Consider the following 25,226-nt stretch of genomic DNA (forward strand, 5'->3'; position numbering starts at 1 on the left):
ATTTTTGAGACTTTGGCCATGTGTTCTTTAAGCCCGTCTTCTGCCCCATCATATCCAAACATTTTATGCACCAGCAATATTCCCAAGTATTCCAGCAGAAAATCTGGTATGTCTTGAAAAAAATCACTTCCATGACTTATTAATGAACTAACTAGGCATAATTTTCATTGGGTTCATTTACCCAAATTTATCATAGAGTATCATTTAAGAAGAAAAAAAATAGATGGAGTAATTGAATCGAAGTCCTTTTTGGAATAATATTAACATTCCAGGATCTCCACCCCCATGGATATTTCAGTTGCCAATGTGTCAAATTTCCCCTTCAAGAAAATGAGGTGCAAATCCCTTCAGTACAAGGGCTGCCTCTCTTCTGTTTGCCCCTCAGACTCCCTCCTCCCTCTTCCCTGCCCTGTTGTGGTTCTGGAGGTGCCTTGTGTAGACCAAATCAATGCGCTCCTTGCCCTATGGCTTCCAGTGGGTTTAGGTAATGCAGGGTGGATGGTGCAGAGTGAGATCAGGGTACTTTTTTTTTTTTATTGAAGTTTAGTTGGTTTACAGTATTGTGTTAGTTTCAGGTGTACAGCAAAGTGATTCAGTTTCATACATATATATATATATTTTCCAGATTCTTTTTCATTGTACGTTATTACAAGATATTGAATATAGTTCCCTATGCTGTGCATCAGGTCCTTGTTGTTTATCTGTTTTATATATAGTAGTGCGTATCTGTTAATCCCAAACTCCTAATTTATCCCTTTCCCCTTTGGTAACCATAAGTTTGTTTTCTGTGTCTGTGAGTCTGTTTCTGTTTTGTAAAAAAGTTCATTTGTATCATTTTTTAGGATTCCACATATGTGATATCATATGATACCTGTCTTTCTCTGTCTGACTGCGCTTAGTATGATAATCTCTAGATCCATCCATATTGCTGCAAATGACATTATTTCATTTTTTAATGGCCAAGTAATACTCCATTGTGTATATGTACCACATCTTCTTTATCCATTCATCTGTTGGTGGACATTTAGGATGCTTCAATGTCTTGGCTATTGTAAATAGTGCTGCTGTGAACATTGGGGTGCATCTATCTTTTAAATTAGAGTTCTTGTCTTTTCTGGATATATGCCCAGGAATGGGATTGCTGGATCATATGGTAACTGTATTTTTAGCTTTCTAGGGGACTTTCATACTGTTCTCCATAGTGATTGTACCAATTTACATTCCCAGCAACAGTGTAGCAGGTTCCTTTTTCTCCACATCCTCTCCAGCATTTATTATTTAGAGACTTTTTGATGATGTCCATTCTGACCGGTGTGAGATGATACCTCATTGTAGTTTTGATTTGCATTTCTCTAATAACTAGTGATGCTGAACATATTTTCATGTACCTGTTGGCCATCTGTATGTCTCCTTTGGAGAAATGTCTATTTAGGTCTTCAGCCCATTTTTTTTTTTAAGTTTGTCTTATCTTTTTAAAAAAAATTATTTTATTTTTGCCTGTGTTGGGTCTTCGTTGCTGCACACGGGCTTTCTCTAGTTGCGGCGAGCAGGGGCTACTCTTTGTTGCAGGGTGCGGGCTTCTTACTGTGGTGGCTTCTCTTGTTGCAGAGCACAGGCTCTAGGCATGTGGGCTTCAGTAGTTGTGGCTCGCGGGCTCTAGAGCGCAGGCTCAGTAGTTGTGGCGCACGGGCTTGGTTGCTCCACGGCATGTGGGATCTTCCTGGACCAGGGATCGAACCCATGTCTGCTGCATTGGCAGGCAGATTCTTAACGACTGCGCCACCAGGGAAGCCCACATTCTTTTTTCTAAATATTCTTTTCCATTATGGTTTGTCATAGGATATTGAATATAGTTCTTTGTGCTATACAGTAGGACCTTGTTGTTTATCCATCCTGTATATAAAAGCTTACATCTGCTCACCCCAACCTCCCACTCCATTCCTACCCCAACCCTCTACCCCTTGGCAACCACAAGTCTCTTCTCTACTTCTGGGAGTCTCATCAGTGTCTTATAGTTTTCGGAGTATAGGTCTTTTGCCTCCTTAGGTAGGTTTATTCCTAGGTATTTTATTCTTTTTGATGTGATGGTAAATGGGATTGTTTCGTTAATTTCTCTTTCTGATACTTTGTTGTTAGTATATAGGAATGCAATAATTTTCTGTATATTAATTCTGTATCCTGCAACTTTACCAAATTCATTGATGAGCTCTAATAGTTTTCTAGTGGTTTTCACAGTGACAGTGTTACTTCTTCCTTTCCAGTTTGGATTCCTTTTACTTCTTTTTCTTATCTAATTGCTGTGGCTAGGACTTCCAAAACTATGTTGAAAAGAAGTGTTGAGAATGGGCATTCTTGTCTTTTCTTGATCTTAGAGGGAATGCTTTCAGCTTTTCACCATTGAGTACAGTAAGTCCCCTACATATGAACCTTCAAGTTGCAAACTTTCAAAGATGCAAACATGTGTTCCATCAACATCAGGCATGAATGAAGTTGCAGCTTGCCCTCTGTCTCCTATTGCTGACCATCCTTCAGCTCTACCATCTTCCACTTCCTCCGCCTCCTCCAGTCAGTAATTCTTCTTGCCTGTTGACTCAATGCCAGCCCCTGGATGCCAGCTGTTGTACTGTACTACTGTACTTTTCAAGGTACTGTACTGTAAGATTAAAAATGTTTTATTTTTCGTGTTTGTTTTTTATGTATTATTTATGTGAAAAGTATTATAAGCCTATTACAGTACTATATAGCCAATTGTATTAGTTGGGTTCCTAGGCTAACTTTGTTGGACTTATGAACAAATTGGACTTACAAATGTGCGCTTGGAATGGAACTCATTCGTATGTAGGGGACTTACTCTATGATGTTAGCTGTGGATTTGTCATGTATGGCCTTTATTATGTTGAGGTATGTTTCCTCTTTGCCCACTTTCTGGAGAGTTATCATAAATGGGTGTTGAATTTTATCGAAAGCTTTTTCTGCATCTGTTGAGATGATCATATGGTTTTTCTTCAATTTGTGAGTGTGGTGTATCACACTGATTGATTTGCAGATATTGAAAAATCCTTGTATCCCTGGTATAAATCTCACTTGGTCGTGGTGTATGATCCTTTTAATGTATTGTTGGATTTGTATTTTGTTGAGGTATTTTTGCTAGTATTTTGTTGAGGATGTTTGTATCTATATTCATCAGGGATGCTGGCCTGTAATTTTCTTTTTTTGTGATATCTTTGTCTGGTTTTGGTATCAGGGTGATGGTGGACTCATAGAATGAGCTCAGAAGTATTCCTTCCCCTGCAGTTTTTTGGAATAGTTTCAGAAGGATAGGCGTTAACTCTAAATGTTTGGTAGAATTCACCTGTGAAGCCATCTGGTCTAGGACTTTTGTTTGCTGGGAGTTTTTAAAATTACGGATCCCTTTCTGAAGCCCACAGCACCTGTCTGGAAGCCCCCTCCACAAGCCGCTTCCTTTCCCACTCCCTTCAGGCCACACCAGCCCAGGGTTAGTTTCCCTACATGCTGCCAAGACCTTTGTTAGTATTCTACTTATTAAACTCTTAAATTCTCCCAATTGGAGTGTGCCATCTACTTCATGCTGGGATCATAACTGATACAAATAAGCACTGATCCACAGAGATAATAAATAAGAGGGTTGCTGACCTCTTGGTGGCTAGCAAAGATTAAAAAGGGGCTGAATTAGCCCAGGCAAAGCATTACTGTCTAAAATCCCAGCCCAAACCTTCCTTCAGGAAACCTGCCCTTCTGCCTCTGTGAATGTTGCCCCATCTCTGGATGGTTTTAGCCCTTTCAGGTTCAAAGCCCTAAGCCTCTGCATGTCAGGCTGGGAGCACCCCGTGATTGGTTTGGCATGTGTTTTGGAGAGTAACTTGGATCCAGCAGTGGGGAGATCTTTTGCTGAAAGTCACAGGATATGGAATGTGAATCATTGATTTTTCCAGTGTGTCTCTAACATGACCCTTTTATTACTTGACTCATAGCTGGTACATGTGTTTTAGGAAAAATGACTGTTGTTATGGAAAATCTGTGTCCCCTCAAAATCCATATGTTGATGTCCTAATGCTCCATGGTGAGTATTTGGAAATGGGCCTTTGGGAGATAATTAGGGTAAGATGGGGTCATGGGGGTGGGGCCCTCATGATGGGATTAGTGCCTTTATAAGGAGAGAAGCCAGAGAGCTTGATGCTCCCTCACCCTTTACCCTTTGCAGACACACACCACAGAGAGCTCATGTGAGCACACAGCAAGACAGCAGCCACCAACAAGCCAAGCCAGGAGAAAAGGGCCTTAGAATGAAACCTACCTTGCTGGCACCTTGATCTTGGACTTCCCAGGACCTCCAGAACTGTGAGAAATAAATTTGTTGTTTAAGCCACCCAGTATTTTGTTATGGCAGCCTAGGACAAACATGTAGATGTTGTCCTATAAAAGTAATCTGGTTTGGTAGTCCTCCCTTTTACCAATTTCTGTTTTGGTAATTCTTCCTTACAGCCCACTTTAACATTAAAGACAATGGGGGCTTTATGGCTGAAATTCAAGCTTTAAAGGCCTGGCTGAACTTGGAAGTGAGCAAATTTTCTCAATTTTGCCAAATGAAAAAAATCCCTTTAGCTATGGATGCTGAGAAGGCTGGGCTTTTGGTTCTATCCTAAGTGGAAGTGGGAAGGTGCTCACAGAATGATGCCAAGCACCAGCAGCTGTACAGTTTCCATTTTATTTTGTGTGTTTTTTTATAGGATATAAATAATGACAAAAATTACAAAATTTATAACTGGAAGCCCAAGCATATTTACATGTTTCCTTTTCAGCAAAGCTACTATTTACTTTGCTCCTATACAGTTTCTTTTTGGTACCATATTTTAGGGTTATTTTACTCTCAATTTACTACATACATATCAACAGTGAATAGGCAAAATATATACAAGGAACTGTTCAGTTCAAGTAATTTAATATTGTATTAAAATTCTCCAACACTGAACTAAAACCATATACATTTGTCAGTTTGAAATAAAATTTAGTTGTCTTTAAAACTCACCAACTGATGAATGTAACTGATAATCTCAGGTTTAAAATAATATTGGTTAATTAAAAAAAATTAAGACAATCCCACAATTTATCAATATCGCTTATTATAATGAACTCCAAAATGATTCACAATATGATTGGTTAGAACAATATACATTAAAATGTTATTTTTTCTATAATGATATTGGTACTGTTTATATAATTTGATTCTACATAAATATACATTATGGTATCATACAAATACTCCACAGAGACATTAAAAAAATTAAAATACCTTAATGAAATGTAAGTAAATTTTATTTAATCAAAGAGTAAGCAAACATTTATTTATTTATTTTGTTTCAAGAAAAGAGTTTTATTACTTTGGAATCTCTATTTTTTTTTTTGTATTTGTGTTTTTCTAGAAAAGAAAATTTTTTTTTGCAATAGAATTTTATTAACACCTTTCTCAAACAAACAAGGTTTCCATGACAGAAATCTTGACAGCAGGAGCCCTAGATTTTTTGTTTAACATGTTTTTCTAAAACTGTGAAGTTTAAAAAAAAAAAAAAATCTTTGCAGGCTTATGGCTGTGTCAGCACTTTCGGTAAGACGCCAGCCTGCTTGCCCAAATCTCCTGCTCTAGTGAGCGTCTCTGGTACCGTACTTTGCAACGCCCAAGCCAGTTCTCTTGGTAGTAGCAGTAGAAATTTAGTTATTTGAAATGAAAGCAAAACATCCCTCACAACTAACCTAGTTTTCTTATCAATGTGTTAGTGAAACATTCTTTTAATAAAAATATTTAATACAAGACACATTTTTCTGTGCATAATAAATTCCTCTGTTTTAAATCATTAAGTTTTTGAATCAATCCATAGATGTAAAGGTTTTCTTTATCTGACATAGTTGATTACATATAAAATCCACAAATATAGAAATTGGGAAATAGGATTTCCTGGCAATCGGGTACTTTTTGTCCTTTTGCATGAAAGGATACTCAGTGAGATAATGATTTTACAGATGCTTTCTGGGGGTAGTTCTGTTCTCATTCTACCTTGAAAACTGCTGACAGTGAAAAATAAACCCAAGATTTTTATACTTTTAGGCAGTATTAGAGATCCCCTGTATTTTTTTTCTTAAGGTATTATCCCCAAATACAGCAAAGCAAGTGTTGGGGCAAAGTCACTAGAAATACCTTGGGTGGTAGCAGGGAGGGGAGTCGGGACAGTGAGCCACAAATCTCAACTCATTTCTCTCAGGGGTTACGACTGGAAAGTCTTGGTTGCACTTTCTGTCACTGGTGCAGAAAGAACGTCCCCAGGAATGGCCAGTGGCCTTTCGCCCGTGACAAGGCCACACAAACAGCAGTCTTCCTCCTGCGCCGGGTGGAAAGCCTGCTCCGGGACTGCTCGGCGTGCAAGGCACCGCGAGGACGGGAGGACGGTGAGTATCAGAAAATTGTGGTCTCATACTTGGTATTTATTCCCCTCTTGGTTTCTTGTCCCGGCTCCACAATCCACGGCAGATTGGCCAGAGTCTTTTGCTCAGATGGGTCGATCTGCTTTAAAACAGAAAGGCTGATGCCCGTTATACGGTACCTGCCTGGGGTTGCACACATGCATCCTAACGCTGCCTGGAAACCATCACTGTGCTCTGGCAGGACCTCAGGATGTTGGGGGCGTGAGAGTCCTCTGTTCGTTCTTCTGATACACATTTACTGCAAGGCACTGGGCGGGGGGGATGGTGAGTGAGACACAGCCCTTGCTCTTGAAGGCACACAGGTGGGGAGCAGACGTAGGAATACTTTACTGAGAAGTGAGATTTGAGGGGGAAGAAGGTGCTCTGTGGGCACCCAGGAAGGCCACTGACCCATGTCAGGAGCCAGGGGGGCTTCCTAGAGAAGGTGAACCAGGCTATGTCCTGCCTGCCTCTCAAGCCTCCAGTGGTTTCCATTACAGTCAGAATAAACCCAGAGTCCTCGAGGTGACCCACGGTGGCCCTGTCCGCCTGCCTTTCTACGCTCCAGCCACACCGGCCTCCCTGCTGCTCCCTGTACACCAAGCCCCAGCCCAGACCCTCTGTGCTCATCACCTCTCTGCCTGAATACTCTCCAGACACCTGCCTGCTTTATGCCCTAATGTGAATCAGGGTGCAGTTCAAACATCACCTCCTCACCAGTTTACCCCAAGCAAAATAGCACCTCAACTTTTCTGCTTTCCTCTGCTGTCTCTTCTTTATAATCCTTTTGCCACATACATCATGTCCACTACAGTGTATGCTTATGAAGGTGGGATTCTGTCTGTTCTGTTTACTCCTGTTTCCCTCAAACTCAGAAAAGCTCCCGGCAACCCACTAAACAGTAGGCACCCAATAAATACTTGTTGACTAGACATTATTTAAAAGTTAATTAAGGTAATGTCTAAACGGAGAGCTGGAGGAGAAGCAAGAGTTTCCTGGTAAAGGCAGGGGGCGTGGAGCAGCATGTGCAAGGTCCCCGAGGTAGGGAAAGAGGCTGGCTGAGGGCTTGCAGTCAGGTCGCCGAGGGCACCTGGCGGGGAGACAACTGAGGGTGAAGAGGTGAGTGGGCCCAGGTCAGGGTGAGCCTTGAACCAAACTGAGCTGTAAAACGTCAACACCATTTCAGCCCCTGCGTGTACAAGGTTAAACAGGCCCTTTCTGGGTGAAGCTTGAGTTCTGAGCTCTCACGGGCGGCCTGGGGCAGTTCTCCACCAGATTGCTGCCTCTTTCTTTAGTGTTTCCATGTCTCCCCCTGGCCCTGGCCACCTGCTCTGCTCAGGAAACCGGAGCAAGGGAGCTGTCCGAAGAGTGCGGGGGTCTGTGCCCGTCGGCCACCTGCAATTTGACTGTGTCTCCACAAGGCTGTGGGCAGGACTCTACATGTCTAATCATGGGCTGTTTCTCAAAAATAAACTACTGGGGCCGAGGGAAAGGGAACACAGACACCTATTGAGGGGGACAGGATCTTGGGGTAGTTAAAGGACAGCAGTATTATTCCCTGTATGTTTCATATTTTTCAGTGAAGGCTTCTAAATGAGTATTCTGAGCTCTTACGGCACCCACCCTTTGTGCTCATCTGGAAGAAATCTATGGGGACCAGACAAAAGTCAGATGGAGGTCCCTGCCACGAACAGATTTACCCAGCCCACACAGGAATGAATACAGTACTCTAAGAGCTGATTCCCCCAAATGTTCTGAACATTCCTGGACATTTGACTTGCTTTTCTTGTGGGATAAGATAGACAGACAATAAACAAGATAAGCCAGGAGAAGCCTGGGTGGTCAGCTGGGCCCTGGGTGACAAGCCAGAGTCAGCCGTGCAGAAACAAGGTGGAGACAAAGCCAGGTGGAGGGAACAGGGGGCACAGAGGCCTTAGGTGGGAGTGAGCTTTGTTTGTTTCCAGGAAGAAGAAGGCCTGAGTGTCAGAGAGGAGTGTGGTGGGAAATTGGGGCAGTGGTACCATGATCTGATCTGTGTTTTAAGAAGGTCACCCTGGTTGCCGGGCAGAGGAGGGGAGTTTTTAGGAGATGTATGGGAGTATTTTGGAGATTACTGGTGGTGATGGCTTGGATAGGAAGAGTGACGGAGGAAATGGAGAGGAGTGGACGGGTCTGAGAGATGTTTTAGGGGCTGAGCGGATGGAATCTGCTTGTGGGGTGGACACAGGTGAGAGGAAGACAGAAATCAAGGGTGTCTTCTAGATTTATGGCTTGAGCAACATGGTGAACGGTTATGCCATTTACCGAGCTGGGAGAGACAGAGAAGCAACTTTGCGGAGAGATCAAGAATTCTGTTCTGGACACACGTGTGCTAAGCCTCGAAGGAGAAATGAGGGAGCAACTGAACCTGCTGTTCTGGGAGTGCTTCAGGATTGGGAGCCAGTGGGGCCGGGAGGGGCTGAGGTGGGGGGACTGGGGGTCAGAAGGAAAGTCAGAGGATGCTTGCAGTTACTGGTGATCAGTGATGTGGGGTGAGCGTGGGAGTGAATGGTGAGGTGGGGGAAGAGGTCTGAGAGGTGAGCTGTCAAGGAGCAGAGGGGCCACACGCTGGGAGGATCAGCCCCATGGATGTTGAAGTTGCCAAGAATGGAGACAGGAGTAGAGGCCAAAGAGAAGAGCGTGAACAAGAAGCCACATGGTCACAAAAGGTGGTGCCTCTGCAAACATTAAAAACCCTACAATTCCCCACGACTCCGGGGACAGGGCTCGGTGGGGAGGAGGAGGAGTCACAGGCGGAAGGATACGTGGGCTGAGCGATGCCTCTGAGGGTGCCTGCTGCCCTGAGTCCCCGAGTTTCTAGGATGCCATACGGCAGCAGAAACCAGACGGGAGGCTTCCAGCTTCTGGGTATTGCTACCACCAGAGGAGGCTGCTTTGAAGTCATGAAAGTCTGTTAGGACAGGATGTGTGCAGAGCGTGTGGGAGGGAAGGGGGGAAATTTCTGGAGGGAGGCAGATGCCGGGGAGGAGGGGCAGTACCTTCTGAACAGTCCCCGCTCTGCAGGAAGCCTGCGCCTAGGCCTCCTTGTCAGGCCCGCGTACAGCCTGCACCTCCAGCCTCCTCTAGCTGGGTACCAGGGATGCCCTCCCCATGAGCCTCTGCTACCCTCTCTGCTCCCCAGCGGCTTGTGAGAGGCTTGCCCCCTAGAGGGATGGCAGCCGGGGCCTCAGGGAGCCTTTTTCCCAAGATCGCCTGGAGCTTGAGGAAAGACTCCCCCGGGAGGCCAGCAGCGCCCAGTCCCCTCACAGGCTGCTGCAAGGGACAAAAGAAGTGGAATTTTCTTGGGAGCCTCCAAGTTCAGGCAGATGGTCCCCAAGACTTCGCAGGAACTGGGCTGAGAGGAGGACAGACACATGCCAGGATGAGGCCAAGGGAAGGACAAGAAGGGCAGGCCCTGGATTCTCGCCAGCCCCAACGGCACCAAGGATCCCTCCCCTCCAGTTCAAGGTTTTCAGAACATCTGTCTTTTCTACTTACCACCGACTTGCGAATGCTGACTCGGGGCTTGGGGATGGGCTTGGAGGGCTTGTTTTCAAAGCTTTCTGGAAGTGTGGAGGAATGCCCCCCTTTCCTGGCTTGCAGCGCGAGCTGGTAAGCAACTTCAAATGCCTGTCCCAACGTTAGGATGATCTCGTAGGCTAAATTCTGCAAGAGAAATGAGAAAGCATTTATGACAGCATCTTCCAGATCAGAACAGAGTGGCTGAGGAACACCGAGTGGGTTCGAACCCTGAACTGCTCCACCTGATGTGGCAGAGAGCCAGGGGAAATTTGACAAACAGGACACTGGGTCCAATTTAGGGTCTGTACGAGGCATCAGTTACTGACGCGATGCACTTGCTTACAGCCACCTGAGGAGCCTGCGCCGGGACCCCGGAGCCCGCTCCATCCGGGGTGGCTGCTTTGCTCCCAGGTCTCGGAAGGGAAGGGGTCCCTCAGCCTGGGAGGAGGATCCCACACACTCCACAGGAGGTGTTCCTGAGAAGTTGGGGTCTTTTTACTTCCAACATCTGTGATTCAGTGAACATCTCTGAGACACAATCAAAATCTAATTTAGGCAGAGGGGAGAGGCATTAGTCATGCTGGTGTGGCGTCTCACACTCACAGCGAGCATGCAAACAGAGCCAATTATCCAGCTATTTCTTGAGGCGTTTGCTCTCCCTGTGGGTCCACTCCATATTTTATTATCAAATCAGCAAGAGACAGGAGATCCTGTTAGGCTCGAATGCCATGCCAAGCAGTGTCTGGGAGAGAAGTTCTTTCCTTCGGACCTTCAGTCACTCCCCTCAGGACGTCTAGCTTCTCGTCTCCAGATTCGTACTTCATTTCTGCCTTCTCTTCTGAGCACAGTCCCACCCTGTCTGCTCTCACTGAGAAAACAGGACATGGTCTGACCCCACAGAAGCAGGGTCTCGACAAGACCCTGAGGTCACAGCGCATCAAAGAGCTGGATGCCTGTGGGTCACAGAGAGCTTTCTTACAGCCACTGCACCAGCTGAGAGCCGGCGTGGTCTGTCCCAAGTTTCCATGCTCACGAACGCCCCTAGAAAGTCTGTGTGGTTTTTTCCTCAAAACCACAGAAATTGCTTTTGCTGATGTTGCACCCCTGCTCCCTCCGCCCCAGTCAAGCACACAGAACATCTTGATTCCCATGATTCTGGGGAGATCCGCTGAGGACTGTTCTCACTTGACGAAGATGGAGGGAGACGCGGCATGGCTGTCAGGGCTCGTGTGGAAGAGGCCCACGGATCTCCAGACGGACCAGATTTCAGATCCACGCCGGACTTCCGGGGTTTAGGCCCAAGCCTGAGGGGAAACGCCTCTGAGTGGGAGAACTGGTCTGACAGAGGACGTGTCTTCTCCTCCGAGCTACTTGTTAAGAAGCCGTGGCCCCTCAAGACAGACGTGTGCTGACTGGAGACCCAGCCGTGCACGGCCTGCTGAGCACTTCCTGCAAGGAGCTCGGGGCCCGAGGTTGCCTCCAAGCACGCGTCAGACTAGGAAATCAGTAATGCACCGACAAGTGACAGTGGAGGGCTGGCGGACAGCTCCGGCCGTGGCTGCACCAGGAGGGCTGAACCCTCAGTGCCTACGCCTGCCTGGCACTTGCGTCACCACCAGTGTTGCCCATTGCCTGGTGTGCAATGGGTCCCCTGGAAAGGGGGCCTGGGGCTTTGGGCTTTGGCTGTCCCCATGAAGTCCGGACTCTTGTCTTATCCACAGGTGCTGTGGAGATAGTGGCTGTCTGTCTGTCAGGGACACGTAGCAGATAATTCATGCTCTGGGTGGGCAACTGGACTAAGGGAAAGATGGCAGATGCAGCAGTTCTGTAACATGTTGCTTTTTGATGCCGGAACAAAGGTGCTTAATAAGCATGAATTCCTTTATCATTAACCTAGAAACAAGTTCCTGAAAGTGAGATTTACTTAAAGTTCCAGTGTCTTCAAATGAAAGCTAAAGATGCTCATTGGAGCAGGTGAGATTTTCACAAGATTTTGATGGGAAGGCTAAAGGTTTTTGGAAGCTTCTGGGTTAGAAGCTCTGCCCTCCTTTCATTGTAAAGAAGTTGCTGGTGTTAGGAAATTGCTGAGATAAGACACAGAGACCAGACCAGACGGTGAGGTTTCCTGCCAAGCAGCTTTTCCTTAGTTTGGCTTGCATTCTTTCTCCATGACGTCTTGCTTTTCGTTTCATGTCGAATGCTGCATTTTAAGAGTTCTTTTGTGATCTGTAAAGAGTTGGAGATGGTTACCTTTCCTGCACTTTCTGTCACCTCGGTGTTGGAGGCTTCAATTCTGGATGCCAGTGACAGCCCACAAGGAGCAGCTGCTTGCTGATGGGGCTCTGCACGCGGAGTCCTGTGCAACCAAAGTACCGGGGCCCTTGAGGGCACAGATCCTCATCAGATGGGACCTGAGGACACACGTTTGAATGGGAAGGCGGGTTCATTTCTCCAGCCTCTCCTTAGTAATATCCGCACTACTTGAAATGGGAAGAGAGTTACTGTGAGAGCAGAAGACACTATAGGAAAGGGCCAAAAATGTTACCGTAATCTGATCAGAGAGGCTTAGGTGACAAGCCCCTGCTTCCTCCTTTGAGCCAGGCTTGCTGACCCCAGAGATGCTGCCTGGCACTGAAGAGCCAGGGATGCTGCTCAGAAAGCCTGAAAGCCGACTTAGTTTCTGCTTACAACATATCATTGTCTTCACAACTGTGGGAGGCCAGGGCCAGAGACTGCCTAGCACACAGTAGGCACACAATCACAATAGAGGCTTGTTTGCTGAGTGAATGAATGAATATCTAAAGGGCAAGCTGGAGTAATAACTACTACTAGTTATCACTATAGGTAGTATGGCTACCATTAAGTGAGGACTTCACAGATATTAGGCATTGTACCAAGCACTAGATTTATCTCCTTTAAGTCTTATCACAATCATCTGTAGTAGAATATCATTATCCTTATTTTATAGATGAGGAAATTGAGGCTCAGAGAGGTTAAGTAATTTATCTGACATCACAGAGCTAGGAAGTTACAGAGCAGTGGTATGAACCAATATTTGTGACTCCAAAGTCTGTGTTCTTAACTCTAATTCAAAAAGATACATGCACCCCAATGTTCAAAGCAGCATGGAAGCAACCTAAATGTCCATCGACAGATGAATGGATAAAGAAGATGTGGTGTGTGTGTGTATAATGGAATATCAGTCATAAAAAAGAATGAAATAATTCCATTTGGAGAAACATGTATGGACCTAGAGATAATCATATTAAATGAAGTAATTCAGAGAAAGACAAATATCATGATATCACTTACATGTGGAAACTTTAAAAAATGATACAAATGAACTTATTTATAAAACAGAAATAGACTCACAGATATAGAAAACTTAAGGTTACCAAAATGGGGCTTCCCTGGTGGCACAGTGGTTGAGAATCCTCTTGCCAGTGCAGGGGACATGGGTTTAAGCCGTGGTCTGGGAAGATCCCACATGCTGCAGAGCAACTAAGCCCGTGCGTCACAACTACTGAAGCCCACGCACCTAGAGCCCGTGTTCCGCAACAAGAGAAGCCACTGCAATGAGAAGCCCGTGCACCACAATGAAGAGTTGCCCCCACTCACCACAACTAAAGAAAGCCCGCGCGCAGCAGCAAAGACCCAGCACAGCCAAAAATAAACCAATTAATTTTAAAAAATTACCAAAGGGGAAGGGGGGAGGGATAAATTAGGAGTTTGAGATGAACAGATACACACTACTATAGATAAGACAGAAAAACAAGGTCCTACTATATAGCACAGGTCCTACTGTATAGCACAGGGAACCTACTATATAGCACAGGGAACTATATTACAACATCTTGTAATAACCTATAATGGAAAAGAATCTGAAAAAGAACATTATATACGTGTGTGTGTGTGTGTATATATATATATATATATATATATATATAATATATATATATGCCGGTGCCTAGGTTGTTAACTTACTGACTAGAAGTAAATCTCTTAACTTCGTATCAACTCTGCCAATCCACTGTATCTTACATTAAACATTATACTCGAACCAAATATACTTACACACACACACACACACACACATATATATGAAACTGAATCACTGTGCTGAAATCCTGAAGCACTGTACATCAACTATACTTCAAAAGTCTCTGTTCTTACCCTCCCGTGTGGGTAGCTTGTCTCCAAGGTGGCAGCCATCACCATTCCCCTTGCCTTGTGCCATGGTGTGAGGGGGGCTGTTGAGAGGGCTAATTGCTCCTCCACCTCCTTGAATCTGGACTGGTTATACTGACTTTCTTAACAGAATGTGCAGAAGTGACATGCTGGGACTTCTGAGGTTACATTGTGAGAGGTCTCTCAGCTTTCATGGAACATTCCCTCTGAGGGAAACCAGCCATGTATAAAAAGTCTGACGTCCCTGAGATCACCATGTTGTGAGTATGTCCAAGCTGGCCAGGGGAAGAGGCTGCCTGGAGAGAAACAGCAGTTGCAGCCACCCCAGCCCAGGCTCCAGATACGAAGCAAAGGAGTGATACTGGACATTCAAGCTCCAGGAGATGCCACACAGAGGACCAAGGCCCCAGACAGATGGCTCCAGTCAAGCCATCCCAGCATCTGCAGTCATCTGAGTTACCTAGTGGAGACCCCAGATGTTGTGGAGCAGAAGAGCAGAACTGCTGTGCTCTGCCCAAATTCCTGACTCTCAGAATCGTAAACGTGATAAAGTGCATGTTGTTTTACAGCACTAAGTTTTGGGATGGTTTGCTAAGTAAGCAGTAATAGATAACTGGGATACCATGCAGTGCTAAGGAAGGCTGGCTGGACCCTCATTCAGGTGGTGGAAGAGGAACCATCAACCTGTGAGCTGGTCACAATTAGCAAACTGAATCCAACAAAACATAAAGATCATACACCATGACCAAGGTGGATTCATCCCAGGATCACGAGGATAGTTCAAGATACACAAATCAATCAATGTGATATACCACATCAACAAAAGAAAAGGTAAAAACCACATGGTCATCTCAATAGATGCAGAAAAAGCATTTGATAAAATTCAACATCCATTTATGATAAAAACTTACAAAAGTGGGTATAGAGGGAACATATCTCAACATAATAAAAGCTATTTATGACAAACCCATGGCCAGTATAATACTCAGTGGTGAAAATCTGAAAGCCTTCCTGCTAAAATCTGGAACAAGGATGCCCACTTTCACCACTTTTATTCAACATAGTATTGGAAGTCCTAGCCACAGCAATCAGACGAGAAAAAGAAATAAAACGTATCCAAATTGGTAGGGAAGAGGTAAAACTGTCCTTATATGCAGATGACATGATACTATATATAGAAAACCCTAAAAATTCCACACAGAAACTACTAGAACAGTAGTAGTACAAATTCAGCAAGGCAGCAGGATACAGGATTAACATACAGAAATCGGTTGCATTTCTTTACCCTAACAGTGAGATGTCAGAAAGGGAATGTAAACAGTCCCTTAAAGTTGCACCAAAAAAGACTTAGGGGGCTTCCCTGGTGGTGCAGTGGTTGAGAGTCTGCCTGCCGATGCAGGGCACACAGGTTCGTGCCCCCGTCCGGGAAGATCCCACGTGCCGCGGAGCGGCTGGGCCCGTGAGCCATGGCCGCTGGGCCTGCGCGTCTGGAGCCTGTGCTCCACAACAGGAGAGGCCACAACAGTGAGAGGCCCACGTACCGCAAAAGAAAAAAAAAAAAAGACTTAGGAATAAACCTCACCAAGGAGGTGAAAGACTTATATGCTGAGAACTACAAAACATTAATAAACGAAATTGAAGATGATTCAAAGAAGTGGAAAGACATCCCATGCTCTTGGATTGGAAGAATTAATCTTGTTAAAATGGCCATACTGCCCAAAGCAATCTACAGATTTAATGTGATCCTTATCAAATTACTCATGACATTTTTCACAGAAATAGAACAAATAATCCTAAAATTTATATGGAACCATAAAAGACCCAGAATTGCCAAAACAGGAGGCATAACCCTCCCAACTCTTCAGGCAATACTACAAAGCTACAGTAATCAAAACGGTGTGGTACTGGCATAAAAACAGACATATGGATCAATGAACAGAATAGAGAGCCCAGAAATAAACCCATACACCTACAGTCAATTAATCTTCAAGGAGGCAAGAATATACAATGGGGAAAAGACAGTATCTTCAGCAAGTAGTGTTGGGAAAGTTGGACAACAGCATGCAAATCAATGAAATTAGAACATACCCTCACATTATACACAAAGACTTAAATATAAGACATGACACCGTAAAACTCCTAGAAGAGAACACAGGCAAAACATTCTCTGACATAAACTGTACCAATGTTTTCTTAGGTCAGTCTCCCAAGGCAATAGAAATAAAAGCAAAGATAAACAAATGGGACCCAATCAAACTTACAAGGTTTTGCACAGCAAAGGAAACCATAAACAAAACAAAAAGATAACCTACAGACTGGGAGAAAATATTTGCAAATGATGTGACCAATAAGGGCTTAATTTCCAAAATATACAAACTTCTCATACAACTCAATAACAAAAAAACAAACAACTCAATTGAAAAGTGGGCGGAACACCTAAATAGACATTTCTCCAAAGACAACATACAGGTGGCCAATAGGCACGTGAAAAGATGCTCAAAATCACTAATTATTAAAGAAATGCAAATCAAAACTACAATGAGGTACCACCTGACAGAGGTCAGAATGGTCATCATTAAAAAGTCTACAAATAACAATGCTGGAGAGGGTGTGGAGAAAAGGGAACCCTCCTACACTGTTGGTGGGAATGTAAATTGGTACAGCCACTATGGAGAACAGTATGGAGGTTCCTTAAGAAACTGAAAACAGAGCTACCATATGATCCAGCAGTCCCACTCCTGGGCATATATACGGACAAAACTATAATTCAAAAAGATACATGCACCCCAATGTTCACAGCAGCACTATTCACAATAGCCAAGACATGGAAACACCCTAAATGTCCATTGACAGATGAATGGATAAAGAAGATGTGGTACATATATACAATGGAATACTACTCAGCCATAAAAAGGAATGAAATAATGCCATTTGTAGAAACATGGATGAACCTAGAGATCATACTAAGTGAAGTCAGAAAGAGAAAGACAGATACCATATGGTATCACTTAAATGTGGAATCTAAAATATGAGACAAATGAACCTATCTATGAAACAGAATCACAGACATAGAGAACAGACTGGTGGTTGCCAAGGGGGAAGGGGTTGGGGGAGGGATGGAATGGGAGATCACAGCAGATATAAACTTTAATATACAGAATGGATAAACAACAAGGTCCTACTGTATAGCACAGAGAACTATATTCAATATTTTATGATAGGGACTTCCCTGGTGGTCCAGTGGGTGAGACTCCACGCTCTCAATGCAGGGGGCCCTGGTCAGGGAATGAGATCCCGCGTGCATGCCACAATTAAGGAGCCTGCCTACCGCAACTAAGACCTGGTGCAACCAAATAAATAAATAATATTAAAAAAAAAAGAAGCCCACGTGCTGCAACAAAGGTCCTGCATGCTGCAACTAAGACCCAGCGCAGCCAAAATAAATAAATAAATATTAAAAAAATATCCTATGATAAACCATGAGGGAAAAAAATATAAAAAAAGAATGTGTGTGTATATATATATATATATATATATATATGTATTACTGAATCACTTTGTTGTATAGTAGTAGTTAACACATTGTAAATCAATTATACTTCAATTAAAAAAACCCTAAAAATAGAGTTGCCACATGATATGATCCAGCAACCCCACTCCTGGGCATATATCCAGACAAAACTATAATTTGAAAAGATATATGCACCCCTATGTTCATAACAGCACTATTCACAATAGCCAAGACATGGAAACAACCTAAATGTCCATTGACAGATGAATGGATAAAGAAGATGTGATAGATATACATCAACACAATGGAATATTACTCAGCCATAAAAAAGAATGTAATAATGCCATTTGCAGCAATATGTATGGACCTAGAGATTATCATACTAAGTGAAGTAAGAAAGAGAAAAATACCATATATCATTTATGTGTGGAATCTGTGAAACAGAAATAGCCTCACAGACATAAGAGAACAGACTTGTGGTTGCCAAGGGGGAGGGGGGTGGGGGAGGGAAGGATTGGGAGTTTGGGTTTAGCAGATGCAAACTATTACATAGAGAATGGATAAACAAGGTCCTACTGTATAGCACAGGGAACTATATTCAATATCCTGTGATAAACCATAATGGAAAAAAATATGAAAAAGAATATATATATGTATAACTGAATCACTTTGCTGTACAGCAGAAATTAATACAACATTGTAAATCAACTATACTTCAATAAAATGATAGACAACAACAGCAACAGTACATAGTCACAGGAGGTCGGAGCCGCCACTCCCAGCCCCGACCTCGGGGAAGGTGGCTGATGCCTGTGACCCATTTCGGTCACAGCATCACGGTAAGCACTAAGGAGTCCCTTCACATGCTAGCCCAAACCACAGAGCTGGAATGTCCTTTCAAGTTGGCATGACCACACTCTCATCTCTGGTTGCTACCTTGCTCGGGCATAAATCCAAACTAATTTAGCTTCATGTTCACTACCTCTCATCCCTCAAATGCTGTAACCTGGTTGTCTCTGACCCTGGCTCCTTCTGCCCCTCCTAGCTTGTTGGAAAATACCTGCCTTGGCCTTTCCAGCATGAGTCTCTTTTTGGGACCACACTTATTATGGCAATTGACATTATTTTCTACCTTACACAGACCACCAATGAAAGAAGGAAGCCTGTGTGCATGTGTCCTCAGGGCTGGTGTGGGGGGCAGTTACTGGGAAGAGTATGCTCTGAGCCTCAGTTATTTTATTTATTTATTTATTTTTGCGGTACGCGGGCCTCTCACTGTTGTGGCCTCTCCCGCCGCAGAGCACAGGCTCCGGAAGCACAGGCTCAGCGGCCATGGCTCACGGGCCCAGCCGCTCCACGGCATGTGGGATCTTCCCGGACTGGGGCACAAACCCGTGTCCCCTGCATCGGCAGGCGGACTCTCAACCACTGTGCCACCAGGGAAGCCCCTCAGTTATTTTTTGTTTGTTTTAAAATGGGGATAATAACACATGCAGGTGGATTATTGTGAGAATCATTCATAATAACATTTACCCTAATGACAATACCAGCCAACATTTATTATTTACTGTTTGCCATGTTGCACATGGACTATCTCATTTAATCCTAACAGAAACCCTGTGGGAGTTATCATATTAAACAGCTGTGGGGCCATTATCATCCTTGTTTTGCATGTGAGAGAATTAAGCTCAGGAAGGTTAAATAACTTGTTCATGAGGCCAGAACCTGGCTGAGCTGGGATGTGTGTGAATCCAGGTGTTCTGAGAGGCTGTGCTCTTGATCACTGTACCTTAGAATTATACTTAAGATAAAAAGACTCAATACCACTAATTATTAGAGAAATGCAAATCAAAACTATAATGAGGTATCACCTCATGCCGGTCAGAATGGCCATTATCAAAAAAAATCTAGAAACAATAAATGCTGGAAAGGGTGTGGTGAAAAGGGAACCCTCCTGCGCTGTTGGTGGGAATGTAAATTGATACAACCACTATGGAAAACAGTATGGAGGTTCCTTACAAAACTAAAAATAGAACTACCATATGACCCAGCAATCCCACTACTGGGCAGATACCCTGAGAAAACCATAATTGAAGAAGAGTCATGTACGACAATGTTAATCACAGCACTATTTACGATAGCCAGGACATAGAACCAACCTAAATGTCCATCGACAGATGAATGGATAAAGAAGATGTGGCACATACATACAATGGAATATCACTCAGCCATAAAGAGAAACGAAATTGAGTTATTTGTAGTGAGGTGGATGAACCTAAAGTCTGTCACACAGAGTGAAGTAAGTCAGAAAGAGAAAAGCAAATATCGTATGCTAACGCATATATATGTAACCTAAAAAAAAAAAAAACCAAAAAAAGGTACTGATGAACTTAGTTGCAGGGCAGGAATAAAGATGTAGACATAGAGAATGGACTTGAGGACACAGGGTGGGAGGGGGAAGCTGTGGTGAAGTGAGAGTAGCATTGACATATATACACCACTGAATGTAAAATAGTTATCTAGTAGGAAGCAGCAGCATAGTACAGGGAGATCAGCTCGGTGCTTTGCGATGACCTAGAGGGGTGGGATAGGGAGGATGGGAGGGAGGTTTCAAGAGGGAGGGCATATGGGGGCATATGGCTGATTCACTTTGGTATACAACAGAAACTAGCCCAGTATTGTGAAGCAATTATACTCCAATAAAGATCTATTAAAAATAAATGATAAAAAAAAGACTTCGGCAGACCTAAATAGACATTTCTCTAAAGAATACATACAGATGGGCAGTAGGCACGTGAAAAGATGCTCAACATCACTAATTATTAGAGAAATGCAAATCAAAACTACTGTGAGGTTACCACCTCAAACTGGTCAGAATTGCTATCATTAAAAGTCTACAAAGAATAAATGCTGCAGAGGGTGTGGGGAAAAGGGAACCCTCCTACACCGTTGGTGAGAATGTAAATTGGTGTAGCCACTATGGAAAACAGTATGGAGGTTCCTTAAAAAACTAAAAACAGTTACTATGTGATCCAGCAATCTCACTGCTGGGCATATATCTGGAGAAAACTCGAATTTGAAAAGATACATGCACCCCAATGTTCATAGCAGCACTATTTACAATGGCCAAGACATGGAAGCAACCTAAATGTCCATCAGTAGATGGAAGGATAAAGAAAATGTGGTGTTTATATATACAATGGAGTACTACTCAGCCATAAAAAGAATGAAATAATTCCATCTGCAGCAACATGGATGGACCCAGAGCTTATCATACTATGTGAAGTCAGAGAAAGACAAATACCATATGATATCACTTATATGTGGAATATAAAATATGATACAAATGAACTTACTTACAAAACAGAAACAGACTCACAAAGAAAACAAACTTATGGTCACCAAAAGGGGAAGGAGGGGGAGGGATAAATTAGGAATTTGGGATTAACAGATACACACTACTATATATAAAACAGATAAACAACAAGGACCTACTGTATAGCACAGGGAACTATACTGAATATCTTGTAATAAACTATAATGAAAAAAATATGTATAACTGAATCGCTTTGCTGTACACCAGAAACACAACATTGTAAATCAACTATACTTCAATAAAAAAATGAATAGACTTCTGCAAACTGCTAAAAAAAAACAAACAAAAACAAACAACTTAAAAACATTAAATACAGAAGCTCCTGGGTGGTGGATGCATCTTGGCTGCAGTGAGGGTCTCATGCCTGGACCAGTCTCCAGGCAGAGGGTGTTATGATTTGACGTGAACCCTGAACCCTTAGCACAGGGATTCTCAGCTGGTGGCCCTGCCCCTCCCATGATGAGGGGTGATGTGAGGGAGGAAAGGCAACACTCCCTCTCCAATGGAGGCTCTTTAGGGTGGAGGCAGGGAATCCCAATTCAATGGGGGCACATTACAATCTCCAAAGCCCTTCCCTTCTCCCCCTGGGATTTTGATCTGTGGATTAAGAATTGCTACATTAGAGGTATTTGCAGGACCATCATATTTTAAGGACAGATTCTGAATGTAATCCAGGGATGCAAACTTGTTTTTCTATGCAAACTAGATCGATCTGTAGGCCAGCCTGTATTTACTGTGAGCTTCTTAAGGCAGTCAGGACTGGCAGTTGAACATCAATCACCACGGATATTTACTGAGCTACTTCCTTGTGTCAAGGGCTGAGTCCCTGGTGCCTGGCTTCTAACACGTGTCCAGGAAGTGCTCCCTGAATGTCGTCAGGGAGAGGGGGCTCATGATGAGACAAAGAGGTGTACCCCATTGTTCTCCTGCATCCTAGTCACCGAGGCTGTACCCAGCACACTCATCATTTTGGTGTTAGAATAACTGAAGCATAGGCTTTAGGCAATCTGTCCCCTAGGGAAAACTCTGGGCACCCAGGTAATTAATTTATATTAATTGGCTCATCACTAGGATTTTTCTGTGTTGGAAACTCCTGGTTTGAAAATCTCTTGGGCTCAAGGGTTCAATGGCATATTTGCAAGAACATTCATCGTAGTTTAAAAATTTCCCCCAATAGGGAACTGATTAAGTATACTACATAGATCTACACAGTGAGATACCAGGCAGCCATTTAAAATGAAAATGGAGGCATTTAAAAAACTGGTTACAAGACTCAGTAAAAATTATGTATACGTACATAGATGGTATCTGTCTATGTGCATAGAAAACAGTATATATCAAAACGTTACTAGTGGTTATCACTAAGTGTTAAGATCGTGGACAAATTTTCTCTTCTTTATACTTCTTTGTATGTTTTGAACTTTATTCAAATGACGAATAATTTTACAATCATAAAAAATAATAAGCTTTTGCATTTTGAGCATTAAAAATAAGAGGAAATCTTCTAGCTCAAAATAATCTTATTCTTTATCCATCACCTGCCTTTTCCTTCTTTGGCAGAGAGGGTTTGGAACTGTTTTCCAGGCGAAATCCAGGCCCTGTTTTCTGGTGTTTCCATGGCTCACCCCCAGGTACTAGTGGGGCTGGCCATCCATTTGGTCAGTTTTTGTATTGGATGTCAATTCCAGCATCTGCTCAGCTGAATTTTAGAATACTCAGTTCTTCCTTTAACCTGGAAACCCAATGCCTCTACTCCAAGTCCAGAGCAAAGAGTTGACTCTTCTGTCCAATTTCTATCAGACCCAGCAGAAAATGTTCTATGTGGACATTAGCTTATGGACATGCAGTCAGTCCAGTTTTGTAGCCGTGCTAGGTTTGATCCCTGCACCAAATCGGACCACCTGTCAATGTGAACCACATTCTACTTCCTCTCATACAGATGATAACGCAGTGGTAGCAGCAGCTACTACATGACATTGTTAACTACACCCCAGAGACCAGCTAAGGGCCTGACGTGGATTATCTAACCCTCACAACCACCTTGTAGAGGAGGAATTATCATCCCCATTTTATGTGTGAGAAACTCATGATTAGTAAGATTGATTAACTTGGCCAAGTTCACACAGCTAGTCAGGGGCAGAGCCAGGATTCAAACCCAGATCTGACTTTAGATAAGACAGTGTTTTGTGCCACTGGGCTGTCCTGCCCTATTGCTTTCATGAGTCTGTTGGTGTTCTGCCTCCACTTTCACTGGAGGACCCTCTGAGGAACCATCTTGTGTTTTGGAGATTCAGCATATGAATGTTGGTGAAGACACCATCACACAATATCCCCTCCTGGAGACCCAGGACAAAAAGTTCTTTCACCATTGCATCAAAAACAAAACAAAACAAAACAAAAAAAAATCGCTAGGAATAAACTTACCTAAGGAGGCAAAACACCTGTACTCCGAAAACTGTAAGATGCTGATGAAAGAAATTGAAGATGACACAAACAGATTGAAAGATATACCATGTTCTTAGATTGGAAGAATCAATATTGTTAAAATGACCGTACCTCCCAAAGCAATCTACAGATTCAATGCAATCCCTATCAAATTACCAATGGCATTTTTCACAGAACTGGAAAAAAAATTTAAATTTCTATGGAAACACCAAACACCCCAAATAGCCAATACAAAAAAAAAAAAAAAACAGAAAGAAGAACGGAGCTAGAGGAATCAGGCTCCCTGACTTCAGACTATATGACAAGCTACAGTAATCAAAACAGTATGGTACTGGCACAAAACAGACACATAGGTCAATGGAACAGAATAGAGAGTCCAGAAATAACCCCCCACACTTCTCAATTAATCTACAACAAGAGGCAAGAATATACAATGGAGAAAGGACAGTCTTTTTTTAATAAGTGGTGCTGGGAAAACTGGACAGCTACATATAAAAGAATGAAATTAGAACATTCTCTAACACCATATACACAAATAAACTCAAAATGGGTTAAAGACCTAAATGTAAGACCCGTATACTATAAACTCTTAGGTACTATAAAACTCCTAGAGGAAGACACGGGCAGAACACTCTTTGACATAAATCACAGCAATATTGTTTTGGGGTCCATCTCCTAGAGTAATGGAAACAAAAGCAAAAGCAACAAATGGGACTAATTAAACTTAAAAGCTTTTGCACAGCACAGGAAACCATAAACAAGACTAAAAGACAACCTACAGCATGGAAGAAAATATTTGCAAACAGTGCGACCGACAAGGGATTAATTCCAAAATATACAAACAGCTCATACAGCTCAGTATCAAAAAACCACAAACAACCCAATCAAAAAACAGGCAGAAGACCTAAACAGACATTTCTCCAAAGAAGACACACAGATGGCCAACAGGCACATGAAAAGATGTTCAACATCACTAATTATTAGAGAAATACAAATCGAAGCTACAATGAGGTACCACCTCATACCAGTCAGAATGGCCATCATTAAAAAGTCTACAAATAATAAATGCTAGAGAGGGTGTGGAGAAAAAGGAACCCTTCTACACTGTTGGTGGGAATGTAAATTGGTGCAGCCACTATGGAGAAGAGTATGGAGGTTCCTTACAAAAAACTAAAAATACAGTTACCATATGATCCAGCAATCCCACTCCTGGGCATATATCTGGAAAAGACGAGAACTCTTATTTGAAAAGTTACATGCACCCCAATGTTCACAGCAGCACTATTACAATAGCCAAGACATGGAAGCAACCTAAACGTCCATTGAGAGATGAATGGTTAAAGATGTGGTATATATATACAATGGAATATAACTCAGCCATAAAAAAGAATGAAATAATGCCATTTGCAGCAACATGGATGGACCTGGAAATTATCATACTAAGTGCAGTCAGAGAAAGACAAATATCATATGATATCACTTATATGTGGAGTCTAAAAAAATGATACAAATGAACTTATTTACAAAACAGAAATAGACTCACAGACATAGAAAACAAAATTATGGTTACCAAAGGGGGAAGGAGGGATAAGTTAGCAATTTGGGATTAACAGATACACGCTACTATATATAATATAGATAAACAACAAGGACCTACTGTATAGCACAGGG

General features: G+C 43.0%; 1 protein-coding gene and 1 long non-coding RNA gene across 29 annotated transcripts in view; one reads left to right on the plus strand and one right to left on the minus strand.

Annotated features, from left to right (window-relative positions):
- Positions 1–25,226, minus strand: part of ANKS1B (ankyrin repeat and sterile alpha motif domain containing 1B) — a 1,179,755-nt gene that overhangs the window by 8,634 nt on the left and 1,145,895 nt on the right. For 11 of the 28 annotated variants that reach the window (XM_027107272.1, XM_027107270.1, XM_027107290.1 and 8 more), the window contains 2 exons: positions 10,012–10,179; positions 4,709–6,574 (listed from right to left, as the gene is read on the minus strand). In XM_027107272.1, the coding sequence (XP_026963073.1) occupies positions 6,467–6,574; positions 10,012–10,179 (276 nt within the window). In that variant the 3' untranslated portion in view covers positions 4,709–6,466. Of the gene's footprint in view, positions 1–4,708; positions 6,594–10,011; positions 10,180–25,226 lie in introns of those variants that run through there. The other 17 variants (XM_027107271.1, XM_027107269.1, XM_027107279.1 and 14 more) reach the window with 5 other exon arrangements.
- LOC113620885 (uncharacterized) lies at positions 3,305–10,020 on the plus strand. The gene is made up of 3 exons (XR_003432963.1): positions 3,305–4,359; positions 6,276–6,459; positions 8,055–10,020. It is a non-coding gene; the product is annotated as an uncharacterized LOC113620885 (long non-coding RNA).

Source organism: Aethalodelphis obliquidens, unplaced genomic scaffold, assembly GCF_003676395.1.
Source record: "Aethalodelphis obliquidens isolate GAN/ISIS:26980383/991018 unplaced genomic scaffold, ASM367639v1 scaffold8, whole genome shotgun sequence".
In the NCBI taxonomy this organism is placed as follows: domain Eukaryota; kingdom Metazoa; phylum Chordata; class Mammalia; order Artiodactyla; family Delphinidae; genus Aethalodelphis; species Aethalodelphis obliquidens.